This window comes from Lygodium microphyllum, chromosome 21 (assembly GCF_053477565.2).
Source record: "Lygodium microphyllum isolate KBCC chromosome 21, Lygodium_microphyllum_v1.1.10, whole genome shotgun sequence".
NCBI classification, from domain to species: domain Eukaryota; kingdom Viridiplantae; phylum Streptophyta; class Polypodiopsida; order Schizaeales; family Lygodiaceae; genus Lygodium; species Lygodium microphyllum.
In genome coordinates this window covers 71,782,174-71,805,494 of record NC_141155.1, presented here as the reverse complement: position 1 = coordinate 71,805,494, position 23,321 = coordinate 71,782,174, and the positions used below count along the sequence as shown (strand labels likewise).

General features: G+C 43.1%; 1 protein-coding gene across 2 annotated transcripts in view; it reads right to left on the bottom strand.

The window, feature by feature from the left end:
• Nucleotides 1–23,321, bottom strand: part of LOC148018132 (peroxisomal fatty acid beta-oxidation multifunctional protein AIM1-like) — a 122,371-nt gene that overhangs the window by 57,316 nt on the left and 41,734 nt on the right. For both annotated transcript variants that reach the window (XM_087662289.1, XM_087662290.1), the window contains exons 5-7: nucleotides 14,958–15,017; nucleotides 14,793–14,860; nucleotides 5,835–5,916 (exon numbers count right to left, since the gene is read on the bottom strand). In XM_087662289.1, the coding sequence (XP_087518415.1) occupies nucleotides 5,835–5,916; nucleotides 14,793–14,860; nucleotides 14,958–15,017 (210 nt within the window). The remainder of the gene's footprint in view (nucleotides 1–5,834; nucleotides 5,917–14,792; nucleotides 14,861–14,957; nucleotides 15,018–23,321) is intronic.

The following is a 23,321-nucleotide window of genomic DNA, read 5'->3' as shown; positions in this document are numbered from 1 at the left end:
CAATCACACCTACTTCAGTCTATTCAGAACGAGCAATGAGGGCTCAGGACAAGAATCCCATAAGCACAGTAGAAGGATGTGCTGCCTGGACTTTCCTATAAAGCATTGTACTTGCTTCCTTTTCTTTAATGGAATGATAGTACTCTTTTCTTTCCAATAAAGTATCTGTGTCATTGTCCACACACAAGATTGTGTTTATGAGTCCAAATCTCAATCTTGGAACCTAATTCATTTGTGTGACTGTTGATCTTGTCTTTGTCTATGTCTTCATGAGTTTGGTCTTCATCTTTCAACCTCCATAGCTTCCGCATTGCCATGTCCTAGATCCATATTTCAACATGGTATCAGAGCCCAGCCGGGCATGGCCTAGCTCAACTCAGCTCATCTTCACTTCTGGTCAGCTTATGACTTCACTTCCAGCTCCATTCTCACTCTACCTTCAATGAAGCTTCAATGGCTGCCATAGCCAGACAGGACCCTGCTCACTTGGAATACTTGGATCTCCTCCAAAAGCCATATCTTAACTTGCCTTCTTCTAGGGATTTGTTTCCCTGCTGAGCGCACTTCCCTATACCACATTATAGTACGACATTACTGATCTATATGTCCAGCATTTCGAAAATTTGGCATCGTTGTCAGCCCTGTTGTGGTCGTACAGTCGATGCGGCCACCACACACCAGGATCTACCCAGCAGTCTTAGGGCAATTGAAGCCTACCTTGTAAGTTTACTCCCCACCAAACCATTTGTGCTATAGCTATGTATACGAGCTGCACTGAATCAAAAGCCAATCGGGTCAGAACCCTAATTGCAAAGACTCCATAGCCTATTGAGCTAAAGCTTAAGTATTTCTACATTTTCTCTCTCCTACCACTTAAACCAGGCCAAGGCCACTCTGATCTAAAGCCCCAGCATCAAATCAAGGAGGGGAAGATTTGGATTTGAAAGACCTTGAAGGATTTTGCAGATTTGAAAGAATTAAGGAAGAAGATACAAACATAGCGTTGACACTTATCTAGTGCTCTTAGCACTTGTGTCTTGTGACACAACCAACTCCTTTGCTGCTCAAAATCTGGGTTTTTTGGAACTCCAACAGCTTGCTTCAAAGGAGTCGAGTTTCACACCTGGCAAACCCACATCAAACTCATCCTGATGAAGCAGGGCCTATGGGCCATTACCAATGGACAAGAAAAGAAGCCTCAAGATGCAACTCTTGCAGTTACTTGGCAGAATAATGATGACAAAGCACAGGCCATCATCAAATTGGAGTTGGATGACACCTACATCCCTCATGTAGATGCTTGTGACACGTCCCATGACACTTGGGATAGATTAGATACATTGTTTGGTGCACAGTCCAAGTCCTCAAAGTATGGTTTACTGATTGAATTCTTTCGACTTGATATGAAACCTAATATATCCCTGGCATCTCATCTGAACTACATGGAAAGTTTCCTAACCCAACTTGCAAGGATAAATCTCAAAATGAATGAAGATATTTGTATTGGTGTTTTGCTAAAAAGTTTGCCTTCTGATTTTAAAAAAAACAACCACCTTAGTTAACATGCCAAATCCTAAATCGGTTGACATTAAGGCCTCTCTATTGGAAGAAGAAAAGTAGATCAAGAATAAAGAAGAATCAAGTACTTCTAAAGAAGAACAAATGTTGTATGTCAATAACAAGAACAAAGGAAGAAAGGTCCAGCTATTTTGTGACTCCTGCAAAAGGACCGGACACACTGAGAAGTTCTGTCATGCCAGAAAAAGGTCTCAAAAAGCCTATCTAGTTGCTATTAAACAAGAGGAAGACCATGGAGCAAAAGAAGAAGAAGAAGAAGAAGAAGAAGACTACCAGGAGAAAGGCAAACCTCATCAATCCTTCTATTCTGATAGACTTATTTAGCCTTGTATTGCCTAGTCCTAATGCTTCAGACATAAGCTTATAAACTCCTCATGTAACCTTGTACTACAGCCTCTGTACACTTTGTGAGGCCCCCGTTACAGCCTCTGGATGTCCACCATGTCTTTGGTACCCACACTTAGACTTTTCTGCAACAACCTCTGGTGTTTACCAAGTTTGTGATGTGCCCACACTTTTCAAGTGGTTGCTCACTAAAGCCTCTACACACTTTGTACTTCTAGTTGTGATTGAGGAGGGGTGTTAAGATGTTTGCAATCACACCTACTTCAATCTCTTTGGAGCAGTGAGGGCTCAAGACAAGAATCCCATAAGCACAGTAGGAGGATGTGCTGCCTAGACTTTCCTATAAAGCATTGTACTTGCTTCTTTTTCTTTAATGGAATAATAGTACTCTTTTCTTTCCAGTAAAGTGTTTGTGTCATTGTCGATCACACACAAGATTGTGATTATAAGTCCAAGTCTCAATCTTGGAACCGAATTCACCTACGTGACTGTTGGTCTTGTCTTTGTCTATGTCTTCATGAGTTTGGTCTTCATCTTTCAACCTCCATAGCTTCTGCATTGCCATGTCCTAGATCCATGTTTCAATAGGTATTAGTGCATTTATCTACCCCAATCACCTAGTAGGGACTTCAGGAGGGAGATGCAATCATCTGCATGATCTCCATCAAACTGTTGGAAAGAGTCTCTATTATGGACACATAACTACTTATCAATGGCATAGCTGCATCTCCCTATCCAAATTTACCAACAAGCTATAATGCTAGTGATCAAAGCCCATTTGCAGTATTTCTCTATAGTCTGCTTTGTCAAGAAGCCTATTGTGGAAAAAATAAAAAAGCACTCAATTGTTGACGAGAGACACTATTGCAGTGGCATATGCGCCATGGAAACCCACCATAAAGCTCTCGTGAGTCCTCCAACCCTCTTGATCTCTAGAGCAATCCCAAAGGCAATGTCTTGTATTTGCAGTGCATCTCCTCATCTAGCACAAGCAACTAGGATCCTACCACATCAGGGTAGAAGTGTTGCCTCCACCTCTATTCTAATGATGGGATGTGAGGTGGAGGGCTTACTCCTAATTATGCGAGATATCATCAGCACCAATGACCCCTCCATGTTATCCCATCCATCATAAGAGTCTCTCTCAAGGCCAATCTGATCAATGAGCGGGCTCAGTCACTTGTGGTAGAGGCTGCAACCCCAAACCTCAGCTCCATATAGAAGGGTGGGCATGACTAGAGTATCAAACAGCCACAATTTGGTGCAAGGTTCCTGAAACTGTATGTGGGCACACTGATTCTCAAGGGCCCCTAGTGCCACTTAGCCTTGCACCGACTAGGCCTCAACTCCCCCTCTTAGTGAAAATATCAGGCTAGAGAAAGTGAGTCCCAGGTATACATACTCTCTCACATGCTCCACTACATCTCCAAATGTGAACAAATTACATAGATTTGGTAACCCATGCTGCCCAAGTGTTGAAAACCATGACCTTGGTCTTTCCAAGGTTCACTGCAATATTTTTATCTTTGCGAAAGGCATGTAGCACATCCAAGTGGCATTGCAAGCCCTGCGGTGTGTTTGAAATGAGTACAATGTCATCAGCATAAAATTGTATCAGTATCAACACTCCAACAAGTCTAGCTCCCACTCCGCCCCCCCTGTCTGTGTAGTCAGGCACCTTGTCTATGTATCATCCAGATAGTGTGAATGAAAGCAGGCATTTCTACATTTTCCCTATGGTGGTGTCAATCGTCTCAAACATCTCCCCAAGTGCTCGCACACACCCTGTCTACATACCCTCTGACACTCCAATGTCCTGCAATCTCTGCATGATAGGAATAGGCACTTTGTCAAACGCCTTGTGGAAATCCACAAAGTGACAATAAATCCTCAGAAACTCAGAAGATGAACCTTGATCATAATAATGAAAGCAGAATATGTACAAAAGTATGTGTTAGTACCTCTCAGAGAACCTCAAACCATCCAACTTACAAACTGTCTGAATGACAAACCACATGACTGCAGACAATATGTGCAGTGATCCCAGCATCAGGTTGGACCTTTAAAATGGGCTGACCTGCTTCAAATAATAATGCAAAAATTCTGTGTGCAACCTGTCTGCCCTGCCATAAAACCGGCCAACTGCACAGACCAACTTTGCACATCTCACAGCCGCCGTTGTGAGGGTCACAAAAGTAACTCTGCAGGCCCCAGGGAAAGGGTATTTTAGGCTTAGTTTCAGAACTTGGTCCGAGGTGGTGCTGGCAGACACTGTGAACTCACGGACACTGTCACAGATGGGAGCTCATAGCTAGCATCATTGCTTGTGTATTTGGACTGCCAGATGTAGCCATGCTATGGATCTATTCAACATATCCACTCCAGAGACTCTCTCCAGAATTTGTACAGAGATTATCCATACTTTCCACTGGAGATGAGAAGGGATAAAGAGCAGATCAGAACTATGCAGAGGAAAGAGGCTTTTATCAGGACATGGGATTCTAGCACTTTCTTTCATCGTTACCCATCTAGCACTATAGTCTATAAACCTCTTGATTGGGTTTTCACACAGGCCCTGTAAGAGACTTCCCTTTTGTTGTATAATTACTGTTTTGGAAGCCCCTCATAGAGCTGTTTTTGTACTTTGCCTTGGGAAACTTTGTCCCAAGTGTATTTATTGATAGAATTATTATTTTCTCTGGACAGGAAAAACAATGATGGCCTCTTGTGTCCCTCCATCTCTAATTTGGTTCAATCTTCAGCCATGTCTATGGTTCCATGGATATTACACATCCATTCAATCATCAATCAATGCTCTCCATCTTGTGACAATCTTCCACACAAGACAAGGCATTAATTTTAAGTATTTCCTGCTCACATCATTGCAAAAAGGCTTGAGCTACATGGTGAATGCCTTCAATAAAGCACACAAGCTGACTTACAATTGTTGAGCAAAAGTAATGGAAAACATCTGCCCAATGAAAGAAACAGTTGCACACAAGATACTCATTAAATTTCTGATCATTTAATATTGTTGAATATCAATCATTCACCTTGTAAATGGTTTTGAGCCTAAGAGTCTTACAGAAATTAAGCATGTTTTGTCTCATGCTGGGCCACAAGTTGCTCTACTGCTTGAGATCATAGTCAGCCACAGGGTGGCACTGATAACCTTAGGTTGGGCAGCCATTATGAGCAGAAAAATAAGGTAAGGTAACAGGTAGAAGAAATGAGTGCAAGCAAAAAAGCAGGTTGTGCAGTCGTGGCAACTTCTTTTCGCGTCATGAAGCAGGAAAAAAGTGTCATAAGTGCAGAAAACCAGTCAACAAATCAAACGAAGGCAAGCAGGCTGAAACTGGGAAGAAGACCACAGCAAGATCGAAAGGAGAATATAGCGATCATGACACACCAGCCTGCTAGGCACTCTCACATGAAGATCTAGAGTGCACTCCTGCTTGAATGATCACCCAAGCCAATTGCCATTATAGGATGAACCACAGCTTTAAATATCAGCACAGCTGATTGCAAGAACAGGACCTGCTACTGCTTAGCAGATCAACAAAGCCAATGCAATCATATCTGTAGCCCACAGAATTAGCACTCGAACTGCACATCTATCTTCGAGTATGATAAGCAAAACTAAATCTCCTTGAAAGTATTTTGTAAGAAGTCATGTTGGCATAAGCGTCAATTGATTAGCTGATTGGTGTGTTTTGTACTATTTTGCTTCTAAAAATAACAATAACTAGGAACAGTTAAAAAAAACAGAATGGCATTATGAGCATTCTTAGAACAAAAGATTCAAATTTCATGAGTGCATGTTAGTCTTTTGGCAGCAGTTCTGATTTGATATTTTGTAGCTGATGAGTTGGATGGACATTGCTAATAACTGAGGTAGGTAAAGAGCTTACCACCCAATCCTGGAATTATCCCCAGCTGCAGTTCAGGCAAACCAAGGCGTGCCCTTTGGGTGGCGATACGTGCATGGCATGCCTATGCAAACCAGTAACAAAATTTAGTGAACTGTCCCTCATTACTATCATCATATTCAAATTTACAAACATGATCATCTAATAGCAAACACATAAGATCCCAAAACAACACTTGTTTCACAGTAGCCTTTCAGTAAGTAAATCAATCAGTGATTCCTAACGACTTTCGTTCTGTATTTGGTCATAAGAGAACACATAAAAGTCTGACAGTTTGTCAGGATCATATGCAAAAGTCATCCAGAAACTTTGAAAAATGGCTACTTTTCTTAAAGAATAGAACTTTCATGTGTTGCTCTAGGATTAAAGATACAATGCATTCCTTTGGGAGGTCCAGAAACTAACAAAAAGAAGCTATTTTCTCAAAAGGCTAGAGTTATTATAAGCAAAACTAATTGGTATTTAGATTTAGCAATAAGATTAGCAATTAATTTGGATGTTTATTTTATATGACTACTGTTTCCTTTGAATGAATGCTTTTTTATAGTCAGAGATAAAAGCCTTTTTAACAGGATTCTGAAATTCTGAAATAGAGGCAAGAATGGCCCAGCAGGCCTACACTGGCACCTACTTGTCATAATTGACCAGTAAACAACTCCCATGTACTACTAGCAAAAGTAAGAGCACAAAAGCATACACAAGCTCCTAGCATGGCATTACACAATCCTTGAGCATCAGCTTATCTTCAACCCTCGGCCCTAAAGCAGCAGGCTGTAAACAGCAAAATTTCTCAATAGACAGCCATTGTTGACTACAGTGAACTGAAGAAGAACAGCTATACAATGCCTCACACATGCCCACATGTTGCATTCAATTTAGGCATGCATGCAGAGAGTTCACAAAGAAATCTTTCCCGATTCACAGACACCTACAACCCTAGTAAACATCAACATGCTTGTAGACAAAGCCTAGGCAGCTTTGAGGGTTGCACAACCTTTCGACATTGATGTGGATACTTCACCCTCCATCGTAGTCTAAATTGTAGATGTTAGGAGGTGATAGTGGATGGCTAACATTCCAGATACTGAGTTAACTGGTCAGACGATGAGGGACTAAAAGATAGGCATTAAATATCAAGGAAGCTTGCATAGAATTCTTCTAGCATCGCCATGCAAAGTCCTGATCAACTGGTTGAGAGTCCATGAGGACTATAGCACACCAGATTTGTTGTTCACTCAACCATTGAACTTATGACATACATAGATGCTCTTTACAGGGATTTGTAGCGTGTATATTTTACCTCAGGGAGATTCTCCTCTAAGGTGTCATTAATAGATTCTTCTTATCTCTTGGAAAATCCAAATACATTTCTCTTAACTAGAAAACCACCTTGGCTGAAATTTTACAAGGAAACACCGAAATACATACAAAACAACAAAAGTGTCAATCTCCTAGGGCGATTGCACGTCAAGAATCTGGTATAATGGTGCCATGAATATCCATTTTAGTTTTGGAGCTGCATGATGATATTCTACCTCTCCCATGAAATTGTGGGCTAGATTAGTGACATGTAATGCAAAAAAACTTAATCTTTCATTTCTTCTTGTAGTTACCCCATCCATACAAAACTCCAACCTACCAGTGGTTAAGGTCTAGAAGGCCTTTCACCTCCTCGTGCACACCAAATCAATCTACATCTCTCAAATGTTCCTCTCCATATGTGTAAGCATCAGAGTGACGCAGATGATATAGTCTCACTACATCTCAATGTCCAAATATATCAAGCAATGATGCTTCCAATGATTTCTCATCTAATACAGTGTTCTATGGTCCACTTTGCATGAGAAAAGTCACAAGTGGGGATGAATCTCAATTTTTGGCCGATATATATGAAAGGCTATGCTCCCTTCAAAGTCCTTATATTTGCAAGCAAGTCCTTTATTTGTGACCCGTGCTACCACTCCCAAGTCCCCAGGTCAGTATATTGGCAATCGGGCTAGTATTTATCTATATAATTGCAAAGGCTAGTATATTATCTATATCGTTGCAATACTATGTCTCAATGATACAATATAGCAACATATCGTTATTTGTGGCATGAATGAAATTTGTCCCCGTAATCACTATCATCAAAGTATCAACCTTTTCATCAAAGTATCACCGAGAGAGAGAGAGAGAGAGAGAGAGAGAGCTGCAACCTGCTTCTCTATCATCCGAGTATTGGCCCTACTTTGCTCTTTTCCCCCTTATAAAATTATCAATAAGACTAACAACCTCCCAAAGCCAAGATGCAACAGATCAATTCATAATTAGCAACCTCCCAAAGACAGGATGCCAGCTTTAGGGGGAAGGAGGCTACCATCCTATTCCACACTCCACCCTTTTTAATGTTTCTCCCGGTTGAGGAGGCCATGGATCATGATGGGGGCTGCATGTTTGTGCCAGGGAAGAAACTCAAATTCTACAAAGCGAGATGTGTAAAGAAAACTCCTAGGGTTTGCACTAAGAACACACAGAGTGTACGACCATGACAGAAACACAAAGAGACAGACACAGACACAGAGGGCACAACTCAAACCCTAAACGCAAAACTCAAAACTCAAACACAAACAGAAGAAGGGAGAGAGAGAACATAACTTTGAAGTGAATGAATGTTGTAAAAGAATGTAAGAGTGTACAGTGTCCTCAAGGGCAGAGCAATGTCAGAGTGTGACGTCCACCGGAGACGGATCCCAAGTCTGTGACCACCAGCTGGAGTATAGGAGTGCTAAATAGTGAATGGCAACAAGCTGGTCATCAAAATGCAGTAGTCTGGAGGCAAGGCCACCCCAAAAATTAGGGTTTCCACTGAACTCTCTCGAACTGCTCCCCATTTTAGGGTTTCCATTGAACTCTCTCAAACCGCTCCCCATTTTAGGGTTTTACTCTAAAAGAGCATTTTTTAGTGTGTTTTGGGGCTGTTTAAGAGGTTAATCAATAAGTAATGCATGTTTTAGCTCAACATCCCCTCTTAGGCCCAAAACTGAGCCGAAAGGATAGGCCAACCACTGTGATATTTATTGACCCCAAGGCGTCCCATCCCAAAGTAGCTAGGGCATCAAACAAAGAGCGCACATCAGCTTCCTAGTGGCCTACCAAGACTACAGAGGCGATGGTTATCTTACCAAGGGAATCCAAGTAGTCACCCCAGAGAGGATAGAGCATCGGACAAAGGGTGCACAACGGCTGCCCAGTGGCCTACCAAGCCCTACAAAGACAAATGGAACCACATGGAACTTTTTTTTTTTAATAAGTGAGCTAAATTTTATGGGATGCGACCTATTGAGTAATAGTGACCCAGAAGACTCGGGAGTAGGTAGGGTACACCCAATGCATCACAAAACAGTACAAGCTAACCCATCCACTAAGGGTGTCGATGACGAGGGAACATAGGTGATGAGGTATCCATGTGATGGAGGATGATGGTGTAGTAACAACAGCCGCAAGGTGCGCATCCCCACATCTTTGGCCCAGGTAGGACCAAAGCAATTTGCAAGTTAGCCCTACACTAAAAGACAAAACCCTGCAAAAGATATGAGAATCTGCAAACATGGAGGTTAGTAGTGAGATGCTCCAAAGCAAAACATAACAGAAAGAAAATCTAACTCAAAATAAATGCAATGAATGTGTATGTGTGAGTAAACGTAGCGGAAGTCACAAGAATGGAAAAGCTAAGGACAATGAATCCTATGGGCCCAACTCTAAGAGTGCGAAAAATGAATCCTAGACTGACCTAGGGCATCCGAAAGGACCTAGAGACATGCGAGTCTAAGAAGGTGGCCACAATCGCGTATGTCCAGTAATAGGGTGCTGCCAAGGGAACGCCTGACAAGGTGGGGAGGAAGTGAGATAGATGCATGAAGTGCAACAAGATCGAAACCTGCAAACCAATCAGCCAGTCCCTCAGGGGTAGTGAAAGAGATGGGTTGCTAAGGCTGTACTCGAACCACACATGTCCAGCTGCAACAATGGGTGCTCAGCAGATGAAGCAGGAGCGGAAGGCGTAGCCCCACTGGACTGTGTAGTCACAGCAGTCTGCTGAGGCTTTTTAGATGAAAGAACTTGGGCCTTGGAGCGACACTCCTCGTCCACATGGCCTACTCTCTGGCAGTGTGTGCAAAACCGGTTTTTCTTAGGGAGTTGTTGCCAAATAGGTCTAGATTCTTTGGTTCCATCGAAGGAAGAGGAGTCATCCTTTGATTGGCTTGCCTTCACATCTTGCCAGTTCTTGCCACTGGTGGTTTTCCCTCCCGAAGAAGAGGCAACCAACCCCTCTGCTCTAAATAAGGCTGGGATGAGGATTTCTTGTGGACTTGATCATGCAGCCTCGCATAACATAAGAAGTCGCACTCAAACTCGTAGAAGGTTGGCAATTGAGATTGGGAGACGATGTGTTGAATAAAATTGAATTACTTTTCAAGAAACTTATTCAAAAAGAATGTAACCTGATCGTCATTTGACTTTGGAAAGCTAGTAGTGGCGAACTCGGCAAGTAACTGCGTATATTCAGCCAGCTTGACTTTCAGATTATCCCCTTCCTTAATAGAGAACTCTTGAAGCTCAAAGTCAAGATTGATGCGCCCACTACAATCATGAGCTGCATAGCGGTCCAGAAGGTGACTCCAACGCTCTTACACAAGCTATAAGTGCTCCAACTAAGAGTGAAACTCGAGAAGAAATCCCTGCATTGGCTCAACGCGGGCTTTCCATTGACGGATGTAATCAAGGTGAGCTAGTCAACGGTCCGGCATAGGCTCTAGACCAATCAAGAGGTCCCAAAGACCCTGAGACTCAAGCACTTGTTGCATGAAATTAGACCAAGTGGTAAAATTTGACCCGTTAAAACGTGTCTTATCCGTGAAGGCATTCTTGGTCGTTGCAACAAGAGTGGTAGTACTCGGAGATGGATAGTGTGAAAAAGTGTAGTGTGGGAAGAATGAGGGAGTGGAGTACACTTGGGAATGGGTCCTAGAGTGCCCAGCAGACATACGGATAGTGTGCAAGGTGGATCCATAGGTAGGGATGGGCTGATTAGGCATGGGCATGGTAGCCACATGAGGAACCCAAGGAGATGGGATGGGAACACGGGGAGCAAAAGATGGGAATCCCTGCGTAGGTGTAACCCAAGGAGAGTGTGAAGACACACCATAAGCTGAGGATGGAAACCCCTGCGTATGAGTGGTCATGGGAGATGTGAAGCTGGGGATAGTAAGGGGGATGCCCATCACAGTCGACCCAAGAGTGATGGGTGTGCTCATTTGCTAAAAAGTGAGAGACACTGTGTTAAAGGATGTCATTCCCGCTAACGAAGTACCATGGTGCAAAGAGGTAGAGAATGGGGTGGAGAAGGAAAAGGTGCTAGGAGCAGAGATGGAAGATCCAACCCCCAGGGTGTGTGATGCAAGGTTTTGGAAAGATGATGAGAGATGATCAAGGTGTGATATAGAAGAGGGTGGGATGGGAGGAAAGTACGAAGTGTGTGTGATATGCTCAAATGAAACAAAAGCCGTAGATGTACCTGAATTCCGTCTGCTTCGTGAGCCCCCTCTATTGAAGTTCACATATGCAAAGCCATCCGGATCTTGTACCTCAAAAGAAAAAACAGGCAAGGGTTTTGATTCATGCAACACAAAAGAATTGTACAAACCTGACATTGGACTTGGTTGAGATGATGAAGATGAATCGCCAGACGTTCCGAATGCCATATATCCTCCATGATCGGAGAGGTGGCCAACCTCACCAACCGGTCCGGATGTGATAGCAAAACTGGTAGAAGGGGTGTAAACATCACCATACTTGTTGCGATAGTACTCCTCAAAGTCCTCTGTCATGTTAGTGAGATCTGGAATCGGAGTAGAAGAAGGTGAAGGTGAAAGTGGAGTGTCGTCCTCCTCACCGAGTCCATAATGTCGTCTCAGAGCCTCCAATGATGGAGAAGCCTGATAAGACATCATAGGAACTGAAGAAGAAGGTGTCTGGGACATTGTGATTCGGTTACGAGTCGTATTGTGAGCCTCACACAAAGACTAGCTTTCCACAATATCCGTAGGATACTCTTTACAAGAGCATCGGCTTTGATACCATGTAAAGAAAACTGCCAGGGTTTGCATTGACGACACACAGAGTGTACAACCACGACAGAAAAACAAAGAGAGAGACACAGACACAAAGGGGAAAACTCAAATCCTAAATGCAAAACTCAAAACTCAAACCCTAAACGCAAAACTCAAAACTCAAACACAGAATCTCAAACACAAACAAAAAAAGGGAGAGAGATAACATAACTCTAAAGTGAATGAATGCTGTAAATGAATGTAAGAGTGTATAGTGTGCTCACGGGCAGAGCAATGTCGGAGTGTGACATCCACTGGAGACAGATCCCAAGTCTGTGACCACCAGTTGGAGTGTAGGAGTACTGAATAGTGAATGGCAGCAGGATGGTCACCAAAACGCAGCAGTCTAGAGACTGGAAACTGGTAAATGCAGCAGTGTAGCACCGATTAGAGGCTGGAAACTGTACACAGTCTCCTACAAACGGCAAACTGAAACAGTGTCTGATGTGGTTGGCGATGACTGAATGATCACATCACAGTAGATGATGATGTCACCAACAGCTAATGTCAACATGGATGAAGGCGCCAGCGGTATGAGCAAACACGGATGGAGTGGCAGTAGCCTCGAGGGCTGGACAGCCACGTGGGAGGAGGCTGATGTCTGAAATCTACACGTGGAGTGAGAAACCTGCACAGACGGAATGAGGTAGAATGGGGGCAGCCTATCTATTTATAGATGTGCAAGGGTGCCCCAAAAATTAGGTTTTCCACTAAACTCTCTCGAACTGCTCCCTGTTTTAGGGTTTTCACTGAACTCTCTCGAACCGCTCCCCGTTTTAGGGTTTTACTCTAAAAGAGCATTTTCTAGTGTGTTTTGGGGCTGTTTAAGAGGCTCATCAGCAAGTAATGCATGTTTTAGCTCAACAAGAGGCACCCCAAGGGAATGTAGAGTAGGGTTGAAGGTAGGGATGGAAACTCCATGGTGGATCCATGGTGGAGGAAGCTCAAGGAAAGGCTAGAGGAAGGTAGGGATGGAAACTCTGCGATGGAGGAAGGCTGAGGGCAATCGTAGGGATGGAAGCAGCCTCCTGTGCCATTAACACACACACAACCATGGCAACCAGGTAGACGGAGCTGGACTTATCTACAATGCAGAGGCGTCCTGGCCGGTATGTGGTAGCCCACCACCTCACACAGTAGAAGGATCCCTCGCTGCCAGTGGCCTATCAAAAACTACTCATTTCGATCCCAAACAAGAGCCTCGAAGGGTTACCCCTGATGTGCCCAAGATCTCCAACCCTCCTGTAAAAACAAGTTGGATTCAGTTCAATGCATCATTTCAGAGCTACCACCTTGATCTTCTCTGATGCAGGCAGCATACTCTATGACCTCAATCTCCTCCCTCGTAAGTCTTCAATCCTCCTCAACTGTGAAGTGGAAGGATCCCTAGCTGCCAGTGGCTATTATCTGAAACAACAGATCCCCTACAGGGTATCCACTCATTAGCCCAAGTCAGTAACAAGACAAGTTTAGCTGACCTCCTCTGAAACCTATAATCTCTGCCTCTAAATGTCAAGAAAGAGTTCAATGAAGGTGAATAACTCTCCAACACATCCTGACAAAACCTCCTGCAAAAAAATGTGAGATCTCTGTTTTCATGTATGCTCCATTAATGATCTGACCTGATTTCTGAACAGAAAAGGCTGCCTCATTCTCTCTTAAATCCTTGCAACGTCTCTCTGGAACAAGCATGGGGAAACTCGCCCCTAGGCCCTAAAGCTGCCTTGTATCTCTTCCCAAATCTAAATTTCATCTATTGCTTATTCTCAGGGACTACCTAACTATGGTCTGTCTCCTCCAATCTCCAAAGAGGTAGCTTCTTAAGAGGTCCTTACCTAGAAAAGGGCATCTAATAATAAGCTTGACAAGATAATTCCTTAGGTCAATAAACCAAGCAATCTCAGTTGAATGATAGCATCCCAAACTACCTTCGCTCTAGATTTGTTGTGATCTCCTAATGACTAAATGAGGTGTTGAATAAGAGGCACTCACTAACAAATATAGGATTTAAAGAAAGCCCACATGAGGTGCTGCACCACATGGTCGGCAATGTGTTGAAGAGTAAAGGCATCAAACACTTCTAAACGCCTGCTTTAGGAAGCCCATCTGCAACATAATTTCCTCCATGAGCTTCCAACAGGCATCCTAAAACTGGAGAATCAAGCCAATAAGGTCCTACCTGTTGAATCTAGCCAGTACCTTTGTTTCCCCAAGAATGAAGATGTTATCCAGGATACAAAGCCTTTGGTGGACAAAGCCAGTATAGCATGAATTATATCTGGCATCCTTTTAGAGAGCCTAAAACGAATCAATCTTGTAAGTTGTCTTGAGCAAGGTGATTGGTTTTCAGTAAGTAATCTCGAATCTGTCCCCACCTGCTACCCTTCTGAATGAAGTGAATCAATTCCTCTGACGATCTCTATAGCATATCTTCAAGCAACATAATCTCCTTAAAAGCCCCTACCAGCACTCTGTTGATAATCACTGAGTACACCTGAAAGAAGACCCTATCCAATGCATCCTCCCCAGGGCACATGCCACTTCAAAAGACACTCAAGGTCTCATCCTTGAGAAAACGTGCCGGCAATGCTGCTCTCATATTGTCTGTCACTGTGCATGATACATGAGTTGAATAGAACTAATGGTAATTTGTGAATGTTAATCTCATGCATCAACAAGACCTAGAAGTTACTAATAGGAGGCCAATGATATTGTGCAACCAAACACTTCAATTTGAACTGGAAAATAATCCAACAGGCATGCTTATAGTTCATCTCTTGCATGATACCATTGCCAGCTCCAAGCCACCACCTAAGGCAAATCCGTCGATTGCAGCAACTATAGGTTTTTTGGAACCTGCACAAATCATTCGCAGGTAGTGATAATGAAGTCAACTAAGGATCCAGCTCAAAATATGATGAGCAGTTGTGAGACTAGAAAGTGATTCCTATACCTTCAACAATCTGATTGACGATGTCTATCTTGCGCAAGATTGGCTTCTCATCTTCCTCACCTGAACCGTCAATTAAGCAAACAATTGTCTAGTGTTAAACAGATAAAGTTTATATGCCACTAGTCATGTGATCTAGGAAGCTGCAATCATGAATGCAGCAAATTAACCACAAAATATCATGAGCAAGATAGAATTGGAATCAAAAATATATATCTTTCTCTAATAATCCCAGTTGTCATGTAAGGCTGCTTTGATGGTTCTAGTGTTAAACGGATAAGATTCGCAAAAGATGATAACACATAAAATCAAATAGAATATTGTGACACAACCTTCAGCAGATCTAGCAAGCTGCAGCTGTGGGTGCAGTAAAGTAAGCATGCATATAGAATGAGCAAGAGAGAAGTGGAACTCATATACAGGAGATGCTTCTTTCATCATCAAAATCGGGATCTAAACCTTCTTTCATGCTTGTTAGAGTAGAGAAGAAACAAAACTCAAGTGTCCACAACTTTGAATTCATCAGAAGGTGTCATAAACAAGGTCATCTGGCCAATCCTTGAACAAAGAAATCACTCTCCATTTGTAGATAATAACTAATATCAACACTTTGACCTTGTATCTTGGAAGTTTATGACATTTTATAACTCAAAACGCTTTGTTTCATGAGAGAGAAATTAGAGATATGGAGATTGAGATTATGCCCCTGTATGGCTTAGATGGTGGTCAAGACAACATGGAATGAGCCTTTTCTATAGTGTGAAGGCACATTAGAAGGATATTTAAGGTTTGGCACAAGGAAGGTACTATTGCCTCACTTAAGAGGGGGTTTTAGGTCACTATCCAACAGGCTGCAGGATAATGTAATTCTCCTGGCTACCATATCAGAAAAAGAAGTCTGTTCCATTGCACAAAATACTCCAATCTTCCAATCTATACTCAGTTTCCCTTTGAGGTTGAGGAAATGGCATAACTGTACTTGAAGAGTGAGGGCATCACCCAGTCTAGAATACCTCTCATTGCAAAGAAAAAGAGCCTTTCTTGGTTCTTGGCTCCAAGAAAAACTCTCCTTGCGAAGAGAATTACCTTCAGCATTAGTCCTACCAAATCCATATAATATGAGAAAGTGTTTCTTTCCAGCTACCATCCAATTTTGTGGGAATATAAATTTCAGAAAGATTTGACCAGATCTATGTAGTATTAGATCATGTTCGGAGGAGATGTAGTAAAGCATGTGAGGGAGTATGTATACCTAGGAGTCACTTTCTCTGGCTCAAGTTTTTACTGAGAAGCACAGCTGAGGCCCAGTTGATGCAAGGCTATGCAGCACTAGGCAGTAGGAGCCCTTGAGAGTCAACAAGCTCACATACAATTTCAGAAACCTCGCACTAAACTGTAACTGTTAGGTACTCTGGTCACACCCACTCTTCTATACGGAGATGAGACTTGGGGTTGCAGCCTATAGCACAAACAACTGATATTGCTCACTGATCAGACTCACCCAATGAGAAACTATAATGATGGCTGGTATAGCCTGGAGAGGCCATTGACAATGATGATATCACATATGGTTAGGAGTAAGACCTACACCTTGCATCTGATAGTTATAATAGAGCTGAGGGTAATGCTTGTGGTTGTGGAGGCAATCTTGAGAGCACTGAATATTTTTTCAAGAAAATAAATTTCTATTAATAGAACCTCGGAGAAAGTCCCTTCATGTAAATACAAAGTACAAGGAACTCTGTAAACAGTAGCTAAGTGCATCATGGTCACAGTGGTTTTGTGAAAAACCAATCTGGTGGGATATAATGCCAGATCATCTGAGGGGCAGTGTGAAAAAGAGTGCCTGAGTTCCATGTTTAGAATGGTGACTGTCTTACACAGGTTATGGGAACTCCCATACCAGAGGTACTCTAGATTGGCATTGACATCCTCTAGACAGCTAGCACCAGATGGTGACGAGAAGGCTTCTATTCACATATGGCCACTTGGATGAGCTTGCATCAGTTGGACATTGACCGGGGGCTAGCACCTTTTCACTATAGCTTGGACTACCCACACTCACCTTTAGCCAATTTGAGCAGAATTGAATTATCAAGGCCAATATTCTGACGGTTCAACAAAGGAATGTTGAGAAACCCTTCACCCGCAGTTTGCGTTTTTTGCGTTTCTGCGTTTTGCTTTTAGGGTTTGCGTTTAGGGTTTGCAGCCCCAAAAAGGGGTGCCATCCTAGACTGACTATGCCTATTTATAGGCCACTCTCTCATTCATTCCTCACGGCTGATTCATTCAGTCCATCACCTCTTCTCTCCAACCTCTCCGCTACCCTCACACCCCTTCAAGAGGACATTGCGGTTTGTGGTTCGTGGCTGTCTTCATCATCTTCCTTGTGCTACAGCACCCTTGTTCCCTTGTATCACATTCACTCCATGATTCAGAACTTCATCATTCCATTCATCAAAGTTTCTTCTCTCTTCTCTTCTCCTCTCCATGTTTGCGGAGTTCACTTCATGTTCCTCCCCGCAGACCCTACTGTCTCGCTAGTACGTCATCTTTTGACATGGTATTAGAGCTGGATCTGCTCACCTAGCAGCGAAGATCCTCCACTCCAGTGAAGGCAAAGACCGGTGGCAGGTTCGGCATCCACTTCTCTTCTTCTTCCCCTACATCAAAATCTCATTTTTGCAGATTTCAGGTGTTTCAGCTTCTGCCCACACCCCATTCAGAGAGGACATCTCAGCTGAAGCTGTCCATTGTTGTCTCCATCAATTGGCGCCTGATTTCCAGCCCTCTTCACACAATTTGGAGCTGATTTCAGTCAGGCGACTGCTGTTCCTATGCAAACCTACTGCCATACAGCCTACCGTGTCATCACAGTCCTGTTGCCTGCGTTTTTAGTTTTTCTCTCCTGTAGGCTATCCTGCCTGCGTTTTTTGTCTCTCTCTCTCCTACTGCCTGCGTTTTTAGTCTTCTCTCCTGTAGGCTGTCCTACCTGCATTTTTAGTCTTTCTCTCTCATGCAAGCTGTCGTGCCTACGTTTTTAGTCTTTCTCTCTCCTCACCTGCGTTTTCTACTGGTTGCAGCCTCTTACTACTAGTCACATCCTCCTCCCACTCGCAGCTCACTTCCAGCCCTTCCACTACCCTCCCACCCCTTGAGGCGGACATTGCGGTTCGTGCTTCACGCTGCCCTCATATCCCTTAAGGCGGACATTGCGGTTCGTAGTTCATGGTGGCTGACCTCTTCCTTCTTCAGAAAGGCACACTGGTATCCATGGCTTCTTTACCAACAGATGACCAAACTACTGGGTGCTCCAACTGTGGCATCACCGGACGCACCACCGATGCTTGCCGACTTCGACCTTTGCTCCCCACCCCCCCGAAGTACATGCGTCTACCACCAGGCACTCTTTGTGCCACCTCTCCTTTCTGGGCCACAGAGATTGTTCTGCATCGGCTATTAGAGTACTATACTCAAGGCAATAAGACGCATCCGATGCGCACTAAGTCCTTTCGAGCACATGGAGGATCGATTGGCACTACGACCTCCTGGAGATCATTGCAATGCCTGCGGCAGTCTTCTCCCACTTATTTTCGGGTACAGTGGCTTCCACGACCTACGAATCTGCAGTCCGCTCCATCGAGAGATAGTGATTGTTTAATACCGTCTCCTCATCAGTCCGCTCCTTCGGGAGACAATGGCTGCTCGACTCCTTCCTCTTCTTCGACTACCCAGTCCGCTCCACTAAGAGACAGCGACTGTTGCCTACCTCTTGCTCATTCTGAGTCCCACCCTTCCCCACCCTCGACTACTGAGGTTCGAGAGGCTACCTCTGGGAGCTCTTCGGCACCCCAGATACCTTCTTCGGCCCGACCGGCGGCACTTTCTTCGTCATCAGACATTTCAGAGTCCGTGATCCATGAGTTTTTGGATTCCCTATCTACTTCAAAGGGGGATTCAGAGGGGGATGTTATTTCTTTGCTCTCAGAGAGGGCATCTACTTCTTCTTCGACTTTAGCAGGGACCCCTCCACCTCCCGCCTCAGAGGGGGAACCTATTCCACATGAAGTTCTTCACCCATCCTCTACTTTCTTGGGGTGGCTGTCTTCGACCAATCATCTCTTCTACTGATACCCAGGATTTAGAGGGTCTTCCTAGATCGAGGCCCTTGGGTCTTCAGCAGTGACTTGGTGGCTAGGCCTTCGTATTCCTTCCAGCATGGAGTCACGGAGCTAGTGACTTCTCTCCTGAGGTTGAGTTTCGGATTCTACAGCTCATTCAGTCTCCTAACTATCTTCAAAGGTCTCCTTTCAAGTAGTATTCTCAGATTACAAGGTGGATCTTCTTCATCACTTGGTTAGCATGGAGCCACCTCCCAAGATCGAGTACGAGCATATCCTTATGGTTCTCGACACCACACAAAGTCCGACATTCCTCCTATGCATTGCATGTTTTCATCATCTTTATACTAGGGCGTCTGGGCAAGTGAATAATTTTCCCACGAGGAACACTGTCCAAGTGGCACCTGCTGCATGAGCATTCTTCAGCATGTAGCATTGCATCTCCACCTCACTCTTCTCTTGTTCCCCTTTTTGAGCCTAAGAGGGGGTATTCAAAAACCCTTCACCCGCAGTTTGCGTTTTTGCGTTTCTACGTTTTGCTTTTAGGGTTTGCATTTAGGGTTTGTAGCCCCAAAAAAGAGCGTCATCCTAGACTGACTATGCCTATTTATAAGCCACTCTCTCATTCATTCCTCACGGTTGATTCATTCAGTCCATCACCTCTTCTCTCCAGCCTCTCCACTACCCTCGCACCCCTTCAAGAGGAGAAACCCTTCACCCTTTACCCACAGTTTGCATTTTTGTATTTCTGTGTTTTGCGTTTAGGGTTTGCAGCCCCAAAAAGGGGCGCCATCCAAGACTGACTCTACCTATTTACAGGCCACTCTCTCATTCATTCCTCACAGCTGATTTATTCAGTCCGTCACCTCTTCTCTCCAACCTCTCCACTACCCTCACACCCCTTCAGGAGGACATTGCGGTTCGTGGAACGTGGTTATCTTCATCATCTTCCTTGTGCTACGGCACCCTTGAGAAACCCTTCACCCGCAGTTAGCGTTTTTGCGTTTCTACGTTTTTCTTTTAGGGTTTGCAGCCCCATCCTAGACTGACTGCCCTATTTATAAGCCACTCTCTCATTCATTCCTCACGGCTCATTCATTCAGTCCATCACCTCTTCTCTACAACCTCTCCGCTACCCTCATACCCCTTCAGCAGGACATTACAGTTTGTGGTTCGTGGCTGTCTTCGTCATCTTCCTTGTGCTACAACACCCTCGTTCCCTTGTATCACATTCTGTAAACGACCCGAACAACGTAGTATGCTTAACAATTATTATATTCGCTTGTTTTCGAGACTTAATATAAAAGAGAATGAACACTTAAAGCTGAAAATGAAAATTATTCACAAAATTACAGCCATGAAAATGTAAAAGTAATGGAGACAAGATTGAGGGTTGAAGATGGGCAAGCGCCCCCCCCCCCCCCGGCCCCTTCCCCGAAGGAATGTATTTCTGCTCAACCCAAGTCCCTTAGGGAAGAGCTCAGTTACAATCAACCTGAGAGTGAGGAGAAGTAATTCTCACTCTCACAAGATCATGCAAAGATGTACAAACACACATGCATTATCTATTATGCAATGATAAGAACTGATTCTTTACAGTATGAGAGAAGAAAGAGGAGAAATCAGCCTTTCTCCATCGTTGATCAGCAGTACATGGATAGGGCTTGCTTCTTGTTGCTAAAATGGAAGAAAGAGCTCGAGAAGGAGGTGCTGTAATGAATTTACAGGCTTGTTGTCCTGTATAACAACAGTGATAGAAGAGGGAATATGGAGGAATTTGATAATGGAGAAGTGGGGAATGATGATGGGGATAGATGGGGCCAGTTTCTGGCTATCTGTGGGTGCTGTACATGAGTTTACAGCAAAGAAAAATGATGCTGAATGAAAAAAAACGAGCTCTTATTTATAGGAGAGGGAAGAGCTAGTACAAAAGAGGAAAGTGGAGTAGCACAAGACAAGTGTCCAGCCACATGTCATGAGATGTGACAAGTGGTGGGACTCTTGGAAACTTGTGTGACAAGTGTCTTGACACTTGTCTCTTCTCTATGGCCTTCCTTTTTGGGCTGAATACTGTCAAAAATAGAAACAATCAAATTTAGTAAGCACAGTCAAAGTACAAATTTTACTTTTTTAGAATGACATCCCTATTTTTTAGGACTAGCATTTTTAGGCTAATTCGAGGCGCCCAATCGGCCCATATAGGTGGAAGTGTGAACTATCTTTTCTCTAACCCACCGCGTGGGTCCACCATAACTTGTGAGTGGCCAGCTCCAATGCACTTTTCTTTATATCTAATTAGTGCAAAGGAAACAAATTTAATAAATCATTATATAGACAAATTAATGAAAAAGGATACAAATTCTGTTTCTATAGAGTTGTGACAGCCCTCTGGCTTTTATTCAGCTGTCCTCAGCTGAAAAGCTTCTTGATATGGCTGAAGAATGTCTAGGTAATCCTTTATGAATTTTTCATCTACACACTGTGCATCTGTTGTGGGTAGATTCTTGAATTTAAGTAAGAATTTTCATGTCACAAGGCCACTTCTCGTGGTCTGATCCTTGTGAAACAAAATCTGTTCAAGTTCCACGAGTTGCTTTGTTTCTTCAACTTCTGGGGGATCTTCAGTAATGGGTTCCTTTGGTTCTGGCCCTATGTAAGGTTTTAGCAAACTTACATGAAAAGCATTGTGTATTTTCCAATGAGCAGGAAGCTCAAGTCGATAATAAACTTCATTTATTTTCTCAATCACCTTGAAGGGTCCAAAGTATCTACTAGAGAGCTTTGGAAAAGATGAATTTTGACCGGAACCTTGTTTGAGCCTGCTTTTATCAAACTTTAGCAAGACATATTGACCTTTTTCAAAAGCCAAAGGTCTTCTTCGTTTATCTGCTTGCTTCTTTTGTCGCTCTTGGGTCACTTTGATAGTGGCTCGAACTTGATCCATTGCTGTTTTTAAATTTGAAGCAAACTCATCAGCAGCAAAAATCTTATCTTTAGTGCGAATAATTGGAGGAGGAATCACTTTACCCTGTACTATTTCATTTGGAGCTTACACTGTGGATGAGTGCACTGTATTGTTGTAAGCAAACTTTAATAATGGAAGATATTTCTCCCATTGTGACTTATGTTCACTAACATAAGCTTTCAACATATCCAAAAGAGTGACATTCATCACCTCTGTTTGGCCGTCAGTTTGAGGATGAAAAGCTGAGGAGAACTTTAAAGTGGTTCCCAAATTCTCAAATAAAGCACGCCAAAAGTTACTTGTGAATTTGGAATCTCTATCTGAAATGGTCTCAGAAGGCATACCATGTAATCTAAAGATATGTTGAATGAAAAGTCTTGTAGCTTGTGCGGATTTCAATGTTTTATGACATGGAATAAAATGTGATTGCTTGTTGAATCGATCAATTATGACCCAAATCATATCATGACCTTGAGGTGTTCTTGGAATACCTGAGATGAAATCCATTGTGATAGATTCCCATGGATCTTTGGGCACTAGAAGAGGTTGCAACAATCCTGGAGTCTTCTGCCTATCATACTTGGATTTTTGGCATACTAGACAAGCCTCAATGAAGTTATGTGTATCTCTTCGTAATGTTGGCCAATAAAAGTAGCGCTCAATTGCACTTAGAGTGGCTGCCCTCCCTCTATGCCCTGCATAAGGGGGTTCATGACTTTCTTTAAGCACCTTTTGTCAAACAGGAAGAGTGACACAAAGGCGATTGTTCATGAGAAGGTAAACCGTCTTTGATGGAATAATCTGGATGAGAATCTCCTTGGTGTAAATTTGACCAAATTGCTGCAAAATTAGTATCTTCATCATAAGTATTCTTCATCGTTTGAAAATCTTCATGATGAGCCACTGTAATAGTTGCAATGCGAGGCACTCTAGAAAGTGCATCAGCAACTACATTTTGTTTCCCTGGAGTATACATAATTTGAAAATGAAACATAGACAAGAAATTTTCCAATCTTGCATGTTTCTCCTGCAAATGCTTTTGAGTCTTGAAATACTTCAAGCTCTGATGATCAGTTTTAATAAGGAATTCATTGCCTAAAAGATAATGTTTCCGTATCTTTAAAGCATGAACCATTGCTAAGAGCTCCTTTTCATAAATGTCATACATTTTCTCCACATCATTTAGACGGCGGCTTTCAAAGGCTATGGCATGTCCTTCTTGATTTAGCACTGCACCAATACAATCACCGCAAGCATCTGCTTTCACCACAAATGGTTTTA